The 15,158-nt window shown below is 41.4% G+C and overlaps 1 protein-coding gene across 1 annotated transcript in view; it reads left to right on the forward strand.

Moving 5' to 3' along the window:
• The window catches only part of Fbxw8 (F-box and WD repeat domain containing 8), a 111,026-nt gene that overhangs the window by 41,850 nt on the left and 54,018 nt on the right, over positions 1–15,158 (forward strand). Inside the window, exon 5 of the mRNA XM_076855167.1 lies at positions 3,755–3,912. Within this exon, the coding sequence (XP_076711282.1) occupies positions 3,755–3,912 (158 nt within the window). The remainder of the gene's footprint in view (positions 1–3,754; positions 3,913–15,158) is intronic.

Here is a 15,158-nt window from a genome sequence, read left to right on the forward strand (position 1 = left end):
TGCAGCTATCATAGTGGTGTCTTAATTGGTTGAGTGTAATTGTCATTAGGCAGCGATAAAGACATCTGGAGCTCTGGAGAAAAATCAGCCTTTTTTCCTACTTCCATTCAGTATCTGTTCTTGCTTCTCCTGGCCTGCGGTAAGCTCCTTTAGATCCGGGCCCCTCTGCCACAACCAGTGTTGTGCAGTTGTGAAAACGTGAGTGTGCTCATGAGCACCGCGTCTCACTCCCTTGCTGTCATTTCTTTACTTGTGTTAGGCTTCATGGCCTGCTGTCACATCATGGCTCAGTACCTGCGAAATACAGTCTTTTATTCTCCATTCCCTTCAATAAAGGAGTCAGTCTTTTATGTTTCACCTCCTGAGTTATCTTGTAGCAAAACATTTATGTGATTCTCATGCTCTTTGAACTTGAAAAATGGAGTTAATTTCAATGAGTATCTATGGAAAATCTCCTCTGAGTGCTGGGAACCTTGTCTGGAGGCTGGCACTGGGAGAGGAGAAGAGAGGAGAGGATGTGGCTGGGGAGCAGGGCAGGGGCTGGCTTGTGGAGGATTTTCAGGAGGCCCTGTCATTCCGACTTCATTCATTAAGGTGTTCCGAGGTGAGACTTGGCCTAGGCTTCTGGAGTGTCAAGCACTGTTCTGGTCTGACTGTTCTTGTTGATGGAGGTACAGCAGTGAGCAAGACCCAGACCCTGGTCTCAGACACTGAGAGGTGAGTAGAGTAGGAAGAGGAACAGTTAGGTAATCACCAAATAATTGTCATAGAGACAAGTCTAGGCTGCTAGCAAGGTAGATCATGGTGGGGACATGATCTTGCACAGAGACTGGGAAAACTGGCAGTGTTTCCTGAAGAATGACTCATGAACACTGGTGTTTGGAGGGCTTGGCGTAGCAGGGTTGACTGAAGATGGGAGAGGCTCAGACACAGGGGACTGTGACAGTTGGGAGTGTTGAGGGATTTGGACCAGGGTGCCATCTCTAGGAAGGAGAACAGAAACAGCTTGGCAGTGGTGCATCATGGCAAAGGAGGTGTTGAAGGGGCCTCTCTCTTTTTGTACCAGTGACCTGGGACTGACAAAAACATTGACAAAAACAAGGAATTCGGAGTCGGCTAGTGTGGCAGTGAGTGGGAGCTTTTGGAGGAGAACATGCATTTATTTCCATGTGCGGAGTCACTGTGAGTGCCCAGCTTCCTTCAGGGAAGGAAGCTGCCTTTTAGATATCAATAGAGCACTGTTCTCCCTGGGACCCCTGCCCTGCCTCTCTCCTCTTCCCTTGAAGTGAGAAATCAACAGTTTGTATCTCACAGTTCCCTTCTGTCTGATTCAGAAGTTAAAGCTCTCCTCGCCTTCCCCCCCCCCCTCCGCTATTTTGCAGTTTTGTTGTTGCTTTGCTGGGGCACTCTGTGTTGGGGGGACTGACTGATGGTGTTGAGGTGAGCACTGCAGCTGGGGCCACTGAAATCCTGTCCTGGACACCCTGTGCTTCCCACTGTGCCTCAAGGGGGTGCCACAGAGAGCAGCAGGAAGCTGAGGGTGTGGTGTGGTACTCAGAACCACCCTGGCTCATACATTTCCTGGCTGAGTACTCTTTTCTCCTCAGAGATCCATAGTTCTCTGATCTAAATTCCCCTTCTTTCTCTCACTTGCCTTTCTCTGTATTTCTGAGAGACAGTGCCATCCTTTAACCTTTCTTTTCCAAACTAACTAGTTCCTTTTACCTGGAATTTAACCTTAAGACTCTAATCACACAGTCTAGGAATTCAAATGTCTCATTCAGTGTCTCTGAAGCTAAGCAAGTGCCTTACTCCAGAGAACATCGCAAGTCATTTTCAGGGTGTCAGGTTGAGTGCGGTGTCTTGATGCAGTGGGGTGTGGGGTTTGTGTTCTTGAGTTGGGTTCACGGTTAAGAGGGTGATGTGGACAGCTTTCTGGAGAGCCTGGGAAGCCCACGAGTGTGCTTTGGCCTGGGGGATAGCCACAGCCTCCCTTGCTCTCTCATCACCAGACTTAAGGACATTGATGGTGTGAGGGTTCTGTGAGACGCTTATTTCTGTGAGCATTTCAGTGGTCAGAGAGGCAGCAGGCCCATGTTAGAAAACACATCTCTCCTCTTCATCTCTGGCCATCACGTGTTATCTCCAGACCCCATCCCCCAGGTGGAGAGCAAGTTCTTCAGCCTAGGGAGCTGGTGTGACAGGACAACCCGTGGATTGTGTAATATAGGCATTTACTATAAAGTAATAATTTGGAGGAAAAGCTATTAAATGTAAACAAAGCACTCCCAAATCAGTGTTCTTTCTTTATTTAAAAATCTCAACTGAGATTGAACTTGTGTGCCTGCTTTATACATGTCATGTCATAGATTTCAGTGATTAAATAGATCTGAGAGGTTATCTTGTTCAGTTCTACAGTGAAACCCCGAAGGAACAATGAATGGTTAGGGCCTTAGGAAGACTGAAGCTCTTCAGAATCACCTGCCTGTCTTTGTGATGTGGGCTCATCATGAGGTACTCAAAGTTACTTCCAACCTTAACCCTCCTGCCACTTGTTTTACATGTGGTATTAAACCTGTGTAACAGACGGAAAGGACTTAAATAAGGCCGGGCTTGGTGGTATACACCTGTAATTCCACTAATTGGGAGGCAGAGGCAGGGGGATTGTGATTTCAAAGCCAGCCTAGCAACTTAGTGAGGCCCTAAGCAACTTAGTGAGACCCTGTCTCTAAGTAAAATATTAAAAAGGACTGGGGATGTGGCTCAGCACCTATGGGTATCAAAAAAAAAAAAAAAGAACTTGAATAACTCAGTGGCAAGGCCATGTGTTGTGGTGCATGCCTATAATCCCATCAATTTAGGAGATTGAGGCACAAGGACTGCAAGTTACAGTGCTAGCCTAGGCAGCTTAGAGAGACCCTGTCTCAGGAATAAAACTGAAGGGCTGGACATGTGGCTCAGAGGTCGAGCACCTCTGGGTTCAAATCCCTACTACCTCAAAAAAGAAAGAAAGAAAAAAAGCCCTCAGTGCAGACAGTGCCCCACTCATCATTGGCATTCTGTTACCCTAAGAGCCTCCTGTCTGAGCAGGTTCTGGCCCTACCTGGCTTTAATGGAGACGGTCATTTGTGGGAGTGGCAGTAGGGATAGGACCAAGCAAGTGCTCTTGTTTTCCAAGAGGGCACAATCAGTGTGCATTTAGACAAGAGTGTTTTATGAGGAGGTAGCGCTGTCTGGCTGCTAAAGGCAAGATTTAATTGTTTCAGCAAATCAATTAGTCTTTAGGGACTTTAATCAGTCAGATCTGATGCATGGATGAGGTATTAGAAAGCTTGCGCCTGTAAGACCTTCAGTTCCTAGTATCCCAGCAGCATCTCCTTCTGCTGTGTGTGGGGGGGGGAGGGGGGAAAGAATCTCTTTGCTCCTACAGATTTCTGCTAGTGAGCCCTTTAGTGGGAGAACTTGAGGTGGCAGATTGGTTCTAACAGTATAAAAAGGGAAGCGAGGAGATCTCGATGCCCACTTTCTTATTATAGTTTCTTGTTTGAAATTGTCACCATTGTGCTGTGAGAATGTGAACCGTGTTCACAGCCTTCTGTCATCCAGTTGACATTTTCCTGCGTTGGAGTTACTCATCCAAACAGTGTCACAGGAGTGTTCCCTGCTGTCCAGATCTCACTCCCCTGTTGTTTCAAGGCCCTCCCCATTTTCTCTCCAATCCCAGTTTGGAACCAAGTGTATCCTTCTTTTCCAGATATACATCAGGGGAAGTGAGGGTGTGGGACACCCGCACCTGGGACTATGTGGCCCCCTTCCTGGAATCAGAGTATGAGGAGGACGAGCCTGGAATGCAGCCATATGTCTCCTTTGTGAGGATCAACAGCTCGCTGGCGGTAGCAGCTTATGAGGATGGTAAGTAACGCAGCCCTCCTCCCTCCGAAGGGAAAAAAAGCTTCACAGAAATTAAGCAGCTGTGGCTGGCTCCCCTGTAATCCCTCCACACACACACGTGGGCACACACACACTCACTCCTGCCTTTATGTGAAGAAGCTGGCGAGGAACCCTCAGTGCGTTAGCAGGCATTGGAACACAGCACCCATTAAAACCGGTGTTTAATTCCTACTGGAACTGTCGGGCTGGGCGTTGGTGCCAGACACGACAGGGCTGGCCAAGCCATCTTAAGCAAATAACTTGTTTGGTGTAAAATATTAAATATACTTGGCCTACTTTTCCTTTAGCCTCTGTTCAGTCCAAAAGGAATAGTGATAAGGGGATAGCATAGATAATCTATTGACAAATATGGAAATAGAAAAATAACAGTCAGTGCCTACCTTTTTTTTGGGCACTTACATACTATACAAGATATTTGATAGCAATGTGCTGTCTCTCTGGCACTGAGAGGGTTCTTTTTGTGTGTGAGCAACTGTGGGCTTATGGAACTAGGTGAGAATAGTCTAAAGTTAGTTTTTACAGAAGTAATGAAACACTTGTAATTATAGCTAATAGAAATAATCATTTCAGTGGCCGTGGTATCCTGTATGATCGCCACTCATGCTCCTCACGTCCACTCTGTTGGAAACTGAATCTCTTGTCTCCCCACTTGCCTGAAGGTAGACTGCAGTGTATTTCAGAATGTTAGTGTTCATGTCAGGGCGCTGGGGCATGTCCTCAGAGTCAGTGTGACATTGTCTGTTGCCTCAGAGGACAAAACTGAAATAGCTAATGGGGAATTTTATATCTATATGTCATTCAAGGATGAAAATTAGAGCTGGATCTTTATTATTTTAGCACTGTGAATGCTCTTCTTTTGGTTTGATGTTAGTAGGCACTGTTGATAGATAGATTCTTGTCTTTTCAGCCTATAGAAATTCAGCTGAGCTGCTTCTGTCGTATAGTTATTATTTCATCTATAGTTACTGAAATTCTATAAACCGGTCTGAGAGCAGCTTGAGCTTGTTTGCTATTTTTTAAATTATCAGTGAGGTTTTTTTTTTTTTTTAAATATAAACACCTATATGAAAGTTGTATCACTTTTAAGTTAGCATGTTTTAGAATGATCTAAGAACTTCTTGCTGCCACATACACATTGGTACACACATATTTTACCAATGGGGAAACAGGCCTAAAGCCAGCTAAGTAATAGATTTGACATTGAAGCCAGTAGTAAATCCAGAATTCTGATTGTGAATCCCAGATTGTACTAGGGGGTTTTAGTGTTGTTTTTGCAATGCCAAACTCAGAGACACTTCTAGAACTGTGCACTCAATTTATTTGTGCCCTTGTTTCATATTTGAACTTGCAAGGTACAGCTTGAGGTGATAACTCAGGTATTCTGCTGGTTGGGTGTGTGTGCATTTGGTGTTGGGGTTTTAACCCAAGGCTTGGCATATGCAGCTTACACTTGCCTCTCAATTATACCCTCAGACCCTGGTTTTATATTGTTAATAAGAATTGTCTTTATCCCCCTCATCCCTATTGTTACACAGAAATATTGGGGAACAAAGTAGATATGACAAAAAATTTGTTTTGTTTGGTAAATATGTGGCAAATGATTGTCAAAATATTTCACATGCTTGGTTTTAAAATCATAATTGAAATTCAGATGGCAAAAATGTATATGAAATATATCAGAAGAGAAGCTGAAGTGCTGCTGTTACGTGGTCTTACATGCAGGCTCCCTCTCTACTCTTTTCAGCATCTTGTTTTAGTGCCTGTAGTGTTGCTCTGTGTGGCTGTCCTCAGTCCATCTGTTAGGGCCCCTGTTGATGTACATTTGAGCTGTTTAGGATGTGATTGAAAGCAGTGCTGCACCAGGCATGGTGATGCACACCTAAAATCCCAGCAGCTCTGGAGGCTGAGGCAGGAGGATCGTGAGTTCAAAGCCAGCCTCAGCAACTTAGTGAGGCCCTAAGCAACTCAGGGAGACCCTGTCTCAACATAAAAAATGAAAAGGGCTGGGGATGTGGCTCGTTGGTTAAGTGCCTCTGGGTTCAATCCCTGCTACTAATTAAAAAAAAAAAAAAAGGCAATGCTGCAAGCAGCATCCTGAAACAAATACCACAGTGAACTTGTGTAAGTGTACACGAGGGGTAAATGACTGGTTGCTGGGTTGAAGACTGGGGGTGTTTTATGTTTGGACGAATATTGTGAATTGCTCCCCAGAGGGGTTTCACCAGTCTAGTCTCACAAACGTATGTGAGGGAGACTGTTCCCTCGTGTCTGACATGTGGAAGTGGCCTTTCCTTGTTCTTGTGTTTGCCTTACTTTACTTGAAGTTTACATGAATGCCTTTTCATTATGTGTTTAGTTGTTACTGTTTCTTTGTCTGCAAATTGCTTATTCCTGTGTTTTCCCATTTTTCTTTTTTGGGTTTTCTCTTTTCTTGACTGAAAGGAAAAAGCTAAGGAAATAAGCCTGGTCCTACATATTTCTGATTTTTTTATTTTTTATTCTTTTTTTTTTAATTTTTTTTTAGAGAGAGAGAGAATTTTTTAATATTTATTTTTTAGTTCTTAGCGGACACACATCTTTGTTTGTATGTGGTGCTGAGGATCGAACCCGGGCCGCACGCATGCCAGGCGAGCGCACTACCGCTTGAGCCACATCCCCAGCCCTATTATTTATTCTTGAATGGACTTTGTTTTATGTTATTTTCTAGAAATTAGTGGCTGATTTTAATTTTCTAAATGGTTAATAAATTTTATTTTGTGATTTAATAATTTTGATTCATATATATTAAGGAATCAAAGATCAAAATAATATTGGCAATTATACATTGAGAAATCTTGCTTTCACCCACTTTTGTCCATTCCATTCTAAAGAACAATATTTTGTTATATGTCCTTCCAGTACTTTGTATTACAATTCCAAGCAAATATAAATATCTATTCTTATTCCTCACACTTTTTTCTTTTTACAAAAGGTAGCATACTGCCATATGTTCTTCCACATCTTGGCTTTTCCACACCATAACATATCTTGAAAGGTGGCCCTTGTCTGTGCAGAGGAAGGCCCCCCCTTACACACTCGTGGCATCCCATCGTATGTAAGCACTGTGGCTTGTTGAGGAACACTTGTGTTGCATCTGGTCGCTTGCTTATTAGCAGTGCTGTGGTGGAAAACTGTCAGAGGACATTTTACATGGGGGGCAGAAGAGCAGTTTCCTAGAGGAGTGGTTTCTGGGTTAAAGGGTAAATGCAAACGGGGTATTGTGCATAGTGTGAGACTGTGCCCATTTTCTCAGTTTTACCATTGAATTGTGTTTCAGACTTTTGGGTATTTATCAACTGGATAAGAATTGGTATCTGAATAATCTGAGTATAGTTTTAATTTATACTTCTTTTAGAGTGAGAGAGGTTGAATTTTTTTTCATATGTGTACCTGCTACTTCTTTTTCTCCATTAACCATTACAACTTTTTAAATAATTAAATCTTTTTCTTTCTCTCTTTTTTTGGTACTAGGAATTGGACCCAAGGGCACTGTACAACTAAACTACATCCAGTCCCTTTTTATATTTTTTATTTTGAGACAGGATCTCACTAAGTTGCCCAGGTTGGCCTTGAACTTGCAATTCTTCGTGCCTCAGTCTCCCAAGTAACTGGGATTATAGGTGTGCATCACCACATCTGGCTATAAATCTTGATCCATATAGAATTTATCCTGGTGGGTTAGTAGAAAATGTGGATCTGAATGGGATCTTTTTTTCAATGTCTCTTATCAGAAAGCTGCCTTTACAAGCTTGTAGAAATGAAATTATTTTTTGTGTTTCAATCTGTTTTCATACTTCGTGTTTCGGTTGATTTGTCTGATAGTTTACGTTTATATCATTGAGTTTGTCTGTCTTGTCCTTTTGGGTTTCACATAATGCTTGGGAAGATGGTTACTTCATCTTGAAATCTTTGATTTGTCTCAAGTTCATTTAGATGTTAAGGATTAGAGTTCTTGACTTTTCTGGCTCCTCTCTGAGTGCATCCTACCAATCTGATACAGGCTGTTACTCTTTTCTGTGATAAAGAGCAATTGCTTTCTTTCCCCAGACCTCAGGTGGCATTCCCTTTGTTCTTACTTTAGTTTATAAGATTGGCACAATGATATTTATGTCAACATATTCATGAATAGCTAGTTCTGAGCAAAGACGGATTTGAACAATCAAATGCACACTATTTTTTTTTTTTTAATGGCTTCTGTACAGGATCAGTGAACTGGCTTTTCTTTGGCAAAAAATGGCAAAGGGGAAATTTACCTTGTGGGATCTGCCATATAAAATTTGTGACTGTGCCTCACAAAAAAGAAGAGTAAGATAATAAAATGAGTTAATGAACTCCAGCCTTCTGGTTGTGCCAAAGTGAAGCTCTGTAGTCATCGAGACCTCTCCATGGTCTGTACCATGTTCTCCACAGAAGAAATCTCACCCAGAGGGGAGATGGAAATTGCTTTGGGAGAAAGTAAGTCATCCCTACGTCCTTTTCCTTTTCCACTTCCGTGCCCTGTAGGAACACTGCACATGCACCTGGGGTGTGGAGATTTGGCAAGGTGATCCACAGTTGTGATTTTTTGAATTCCAACCCACTGGCCTCATATTTCTTCTGCCTTGTTTCCGATTGTCAGCACTGGCTGTCCTCCAGTTTGATTTTACCACTAATTGTGTTGCACGTTACCGTACCGAAATGAATCAAATCAAAATGCTTTTCCTGGAGCATTAGATAAAGCAGGCGAAGGTTCTGAGTAATGAGCAGATGCTGCTAATGCAGGGACAGCAGAGACCTTGCCAGGACTCCATCTGCTCCATGCTTGCCTGCCTTTGGCCTTGAGCCACAGCATTAGGGAATGGCAGTGTGCTGGAAGCCCACTCCCTGCTCAGAGTTTGTCTTAAAAACTCATTCTTTGGTAAGAAGTGAGATTACACACTTCTTATATGCAAAGAAGTTCTTGTTTGTCCCCCTAAACGGGCAGAGGAAAGATGAGACCAGGTGCATGTTAGCATGTGGGACCTAGATGGGACAGCCAACAGTCCTCTTTCTGTGGTGCCATCAAGTGAGGCAAGGTGGCTTAGCTACTTCTGCAGCAGTCCCAGTGAAATTGTCAGAGCATACACAGGCTCCATTGTCCAGGGCCCAGCCTTTCCTGGGCTGAAGTGACAGTGATTTTTTTGTAGGGACAATGGGTGGGAGCAGCTTTCTGCAAGCTGCTTGTTAACCGTAAACAGTAGGACCATGGTGTAGTTATGCAGTTCTAGAGACAAGGTGCTTCTAAAGTTTCATTAATAAGTTTGTGTTTAATAAAAAAAAAATCAGTTCTTTGATTGTTTTACATATGTCTCTTGTTTGAATCTTTTTTTTTAATATTTATTTTTTAGTTGGACACAATATCTTCATTTTATTTATTTATTTTTGCATGGCGTTGAGGATTGAACCCAGGGCCTCGAGCATGCTAGGCGAGCGCTCTACCGCTGAGCTACAACCCCAGCCCCGTTGTTTGAATCTTGATGATGACGATGAGTGCAGTATACAATTTGCCTCCCTTTCTTGTGGTCAAAGTTGAAGTTTGAGAGGTGGATTAGTAATATCAGTTGAGGTGCTGCTTGGGAGTTGCCTGGGACAGCTGACTGTGGGTTGTGGAGAATTTTATTTGGTTTCAAGGCCTTTCTTTTCTGGTCACTTCTCTTAAAAGTTTCATTAATCAATTCTTGCCTGATATTGATGTCTGCTTTTAGGCCCAGGCACCTTTCAACTGGATACTTGACAAACAGAATTAAGTGAAACAACTTTCTGACAAAAACTAAAAAAATTCTAGGAATAATCCTATTAAAAGATATGGTACATTCGGGCTGGGGTTGTGGCTCAGTGGTAGAGTGCTCGCCTCACATGTGTGAAGCCCTGGGTTCGCGCCTCAGTACCACATAAAAATAAATACATAAAGGTATCGTGTCCATCTACAACTAAAAAAATTTTTTTAAAAATATGGTACATTTACACACTTAAGCAATTTTCTTTCTTTCTTTCTTTTTATTTTTTGTGGTAGTGGGTGTTAAATCCAGGTCCCTGGACATAGCACTGTACTACCACTGACCCAATCCCCGGTCTCATTTGAGCAATTTCTTAACAGAAGGAGTGCCCACATTTAAAAAATATTCTGTGGAGAAGTAAAAAAAATAATAGTAAAAAATAAATGCAGAGTTCTGAGCTGAGGCAGTGTGGGTGTTCAGGAAGTATTTCTTAGAGAATTAAGCTTTAAAGCAGTTCCTACCTGGTATGTTCTAGAGTGTCAGAGTTTGTCTCATAGGCAAGCCACAGAGGCTGTATTATGTGATGGAGGAAGCTATTCCTTTAAATGTTTTTCTATTCAATAAGAAGAGCTTGAAATTACACTTATTTATATATATTTTGAGCTAATACGCATTATAACTGAATAATGGTGCAGTATTCCTTCAGCGGGAGTCAACAGAGATGGTCTTGGGCAAGAGTTGTGAGACTTTAGGAAACTTTTGAAAATCTGTGTATTTATGTTGATGGCAATCTCAGAAAGCCCCACGTAGGTCTTTTGACCCTGTAACTTAGCTGCACTGTGGGATCTCAGTGTGTGCATTTGTGTTTGCAGGCTCTTGGCACTGGATGATCACCCACATGCCCGTGTTAACCTTACAGCACATTGTTTTTCACTCTGAGGGGTCCACAGATAATTCTTAGGGTTCTGCAAGCTCTCAAATTAAAAAAAAAAAAAAAAACAACAGCAACACTATATTAGGTACAGAATAGCAGATGATTAAATTCTAAGATAACTAAGAAATTTTTAAAAGGAGTGGCACTTTCAATTTATGATATAAGATTTAGTGTTAATCCTTTGGTTTATTAGAGGTTGTTTTATTGAAAATTAATTTTTAATAATACACAGTGTGATGCATAAATTCAGAGTAGCTTCCTGGCTTATTGCAGTTGAAGTTAAAAACTGAAAGGAATACTAAATAGCACAAGGTAGCTTTTGGGAGATAGTTTTGAAAAATAAACTGTTCAAATTCTTAAATGTGCCAACTGACAAGCCACCATAAGTTTGATTTTTTTGAGGAAGATAGATCTGGTTTTAAGTGAGATAATTTTAATTTCCGTCTCAGTACTTGCAGTTTTAGTTGTAGTGTTTACTCCATTCTCAATCCTTGAGTTTTATCAAAACAGAAAGAAATATATATTTCTGTTTTAAAAGCAAAATGTGCCTGCTGCTTGCCTTTTCAGTGAGAAAGCCACTAGGCAGGTCCCACTGGGGAGGGAGGGCCCTGAGGGGCCAGGTGGAGGAGGAGAGAGCCCCAGTGCAGCAGCATGGTGGTTTGGCAGGTTGGCACTTCACAGAGAAGGCTGAGCTGGTAAGTGCGTAGTGGGTGATGGGAGCCAGTTTTCTCACTGTGGGAGAAGGAAGTGAACGTATGGGACGGGGGAGGCCAGAGTGAGCCCTGTGGGGCCAGGTTGGCATGGGGAGTATAGGTGTGGAATTTATGATTTTCAGTACAGATAGGAAGAGAAGTACACAGATGGGGTGTGTGTGTGTGTTCGTGTTTGTCCTGGCTTTGTTGCTGAGGAGGTGTAGGATCATCAGCCCAGCAACAAGGAGCACCGCTAGTACCCAGCTCTCGAAAAGATGCTGTGTACTAAGAGGAGCCAGAGCTGCTGGAAGTGCTGACTGCAGGGCTGGGCAGGAAAGAACCAAGTAACCCTGAAACAGCGGTGTGCACCAGGAAGTGAAGAGGGGTCTGAGGAATGATGGTACCCTGTCAGCAGTACACAGGGGCTAGCCTGAAGGGTTCCCTTTGGCCAGTTCTGGGACAGTTTTGAGTATCAAAGTATATATTGATGGCAACAGAATATAACATGCCATGAAACAAAACAGGAATCCTCAAGTACACACTTTTCAAAATAAATGGATGAATAAAAAGGGAAAAGAAATTTCTTTTTTTTTTTTTAAATTTTAATATTTATTTTTTAGTTTTTGGCAGACACAACATTTTTGTTTGTATGTGGTGCTGAGGATCGAACCCGGGCCGCACGCATGCCAGGCGAGTGCACTACCGCTTGAGCCACATCCCCAGCCCGGGAGAAGAAATTTCTTAAAGTAGAATGTCATCTAATAACTACAGAAAGAATGATGAGATTAGAAAATCACTAATTGATAACCATGGTACTCATTGATTCAGACAGAAAAGTCAATTGATGATAAAACTAGTGAGTAAGAATGAGACGATGGGGCTGGGGATGTGGCTTAATCGGTAGCACGCTTGCCTGGCATGCGTGTGGCCCAGGTTCGATCCTCAGCACCACATACAAACAAAGATGTTGTGTCCGCTGAGAACTAAAAAATAAATATTAAAAAATTCTCTCTCTCTATCTCTTTAAAAAAAAAAAAGAAAGATGATGGGGGTTGGGGTTATAGCTCAGCGGTAGGGTGCTCACCTCGCATATATGAGGCACTGGGTTCGATCCTCAGCACCATATAAAAACAAATAAAGATACTGTGTCCATATTTTAAAAATCTTTAAAAAAAAAGAATGGGTTGATGGTTGGGATTTTACATAGTCTCGAAGAATATTCTCACAGAACATTTATTAATTAAAAAAGAAAAAAGTAGCTTTGCCATTGAGAAGCCTGTCAGATAACATCTTAATAAAGCAGTCAAACTTAACATCATCAGTAGTGATACAAATTGTCATCCTGTACCATGTTGATAGGATGTAGTTAGGAAACCACAGAAGCACTTCTGTGAGATTCCAGCCAAACTGTCAAACCTGGTTAATCCTAAGGAAAAACTGGACAAACCCAGATTGAGGAACATTCCACACAATGACTGACCTGCCCACTTTAAAACTGCCACACATCTCCACAGTCAAGGACAATCTAGGAAACTGTTCTAGTTAAAGGAGACAATGGAGACATGTCAGCCAAGTTCAGGGTCATCCTGACTTGGATCTTTTTTTACATTTAAAAAAAAATTTGTTCTTTTTAGATGTACATGACAATAAGGGTATTCTGTTGGATCTTTTTTCTATAAAGCATGTTACTGGGACATTTGGCTGTGGGATCTGAACAATGAGTATATAGAATTTCTTGCAGTTTGTCTTTTTGAAATATTTCAAAATAAAAAGTTAAAATACTTGTTTCTGATCAATGTGATATAACAGGAATTAGATAATTGAAGTTATCCTTCTGCTTTAAGCAACTGGAAACCTGGACAAAATATATTAAGCCACAGTTTTTGAACATTGTGATCCCTTAGAAAAGGAGAACAAACAAGGCAGGCCTATAGTTAATTGTTTTCCAACTGGAAACACCTTAGCACAAGGGAGGAGAATCTAAGTGGTTCTTGGAGCTCACTCAGGGTTAGGTATAGTTAGCATTTTTATGAGACAGTGTGGAAAGACCTTGTAATTCATGGGTTGTTGGGAGCAATCCTTGAAGGACATCACATTTAGTAGTGGGACTAAGTTAGCTCTAGAGTAAAAGCTGTCTAGAAGCTACTCTAAAAAATAGTTGGAAAGTGAGCCTCAAAGGGATCCAACTAATTTTAATTTTGTATCAGAACAAATCCAACACTATTTAATAGAATACAACAAAACCCAGGAAGCAGCATGAAAAATTCTCAACATCTGTCATTCAATAAAAAATTAAACATATAAAGAAGCAGGAAAATACAACCCATAAAATGAAGAGAGTCAATCACAGAAAGAGAATAAAGAAATAACAGAAAACTAATAGATAATAGTGTTAAAATAGCTTTTATAAATAGGTGCATAGGTTTCTAAAAGCATAGAATATAAGCATGATAAGGAAAGAAAAGATATTTAAAAAGACCCCAGTGGAACTTCCACAGAAGAGAGAGAATTCTTGAAATGAAAATGTACTAGATGTAATCAGTAGAGAAGAAAATATCAGTGAATTTGAAGATGTAGAAATAGGCACCATGCACACTTAAAAGCAGAAAGAAAAAGGCAGAGGGAAGTACTGAGCAGAGCTTCAGCGACCTGTCAGGGTAGTATCACATATTCTTCTTCAGACAGATCAAGGTTGAGAGATGCCATTAACAGAAGACCTGCACCCCAGGAACTATGAAAGAAATTTTCAGCCAGAAAGAAGTCCATAACAAACACAATTGTGCATCTGCACACAGGAATGTAGAATGGCAGAATCGAATAGTAAATATGTGGGTGAATATAAAGATATTTTTGTTTTATATCTTTAAAAGTTAATAAGTCTGATGTACAGTCAGTCAACAAATACATGAAAAAAGATGTTCATCATCACTAGCAATTAGAGAAATGCAAATCAAAGCCACTCTTAAGATTTCATCTCACTCCAGTCAGAATGGCAGCTATCATAAAGACAAACAACAACACGTGTTGGCGAGGATGTGGGGAAAAAGGCACACTCATCCACTGCTGGTGGGACTGCAAACTGGTGCAGCCAATTTGGAAAGCAGAATGGAGATTCCTTGGAAAATTGGGAATGGAACCACCATTTGACCCAGCTATCCCTCTCCTTGGTCTATACCCAAAGGACTGAAAAACAGCACACTACAGGGACACAGCCACATCAATATTTATAGCAGCACAATTCACAAAGGCTAAACTGTGGAGCCAGCCTAGATGCCCTTCAGTAGATGAATGAATAAAAAAAATGTGGCATACAGACACAATGGAATATAACTCAGCAATAAAAGAGAATAAAATCATGGCATTTGCATGTGAATGGGTGGAGTTAGAGAAGATAATGCTAAGTGAAGTTAGCCAATCCCAAAAAACCAAATGCCGGATGTTTTCTTTGATGCAAGGAGGCTGATTGATAGTGGGATAGGGAGAGGGAGCATGGAAGGAATAGAGGAACTCTACATAGGGCAGAGGGGTTGGAGGGGAAGGGAGGGGGCATGGGGTTATTAATGATGGTGGAATGTGATGATCATTATTATCCAAAGTTCAGGTATGAAGACATGATTGGTGTGAATATATTATGTCTACAACCAGAGATTTGAAAAATTGTGCTCTATATGTGAAATATGAATTGTAATGCATTCCGCTGTCATATATAAAAAAAAGTTAATGGGTCTGCTTAATGTAAAAATAACACCAATGTGTTATTATGGGGTTTTGGCATACACAGAAGTTGATTCTTATGACAAAACCTCT

Source organism: Callospermophilus lateralis, chromosome 1, assembly GCF_048772815.1.
Source record: "Callospermophilus lateralis isolate mCalLat2 chromosome 1, mCalLat2.hap1, whole genome shotgun sequence".
NCBI lineage: Eukaryota > Metazoa > Chordata > Mammalia > Rodentia > Sciuridae > Callospermophilus > Callospermophilus lateralis.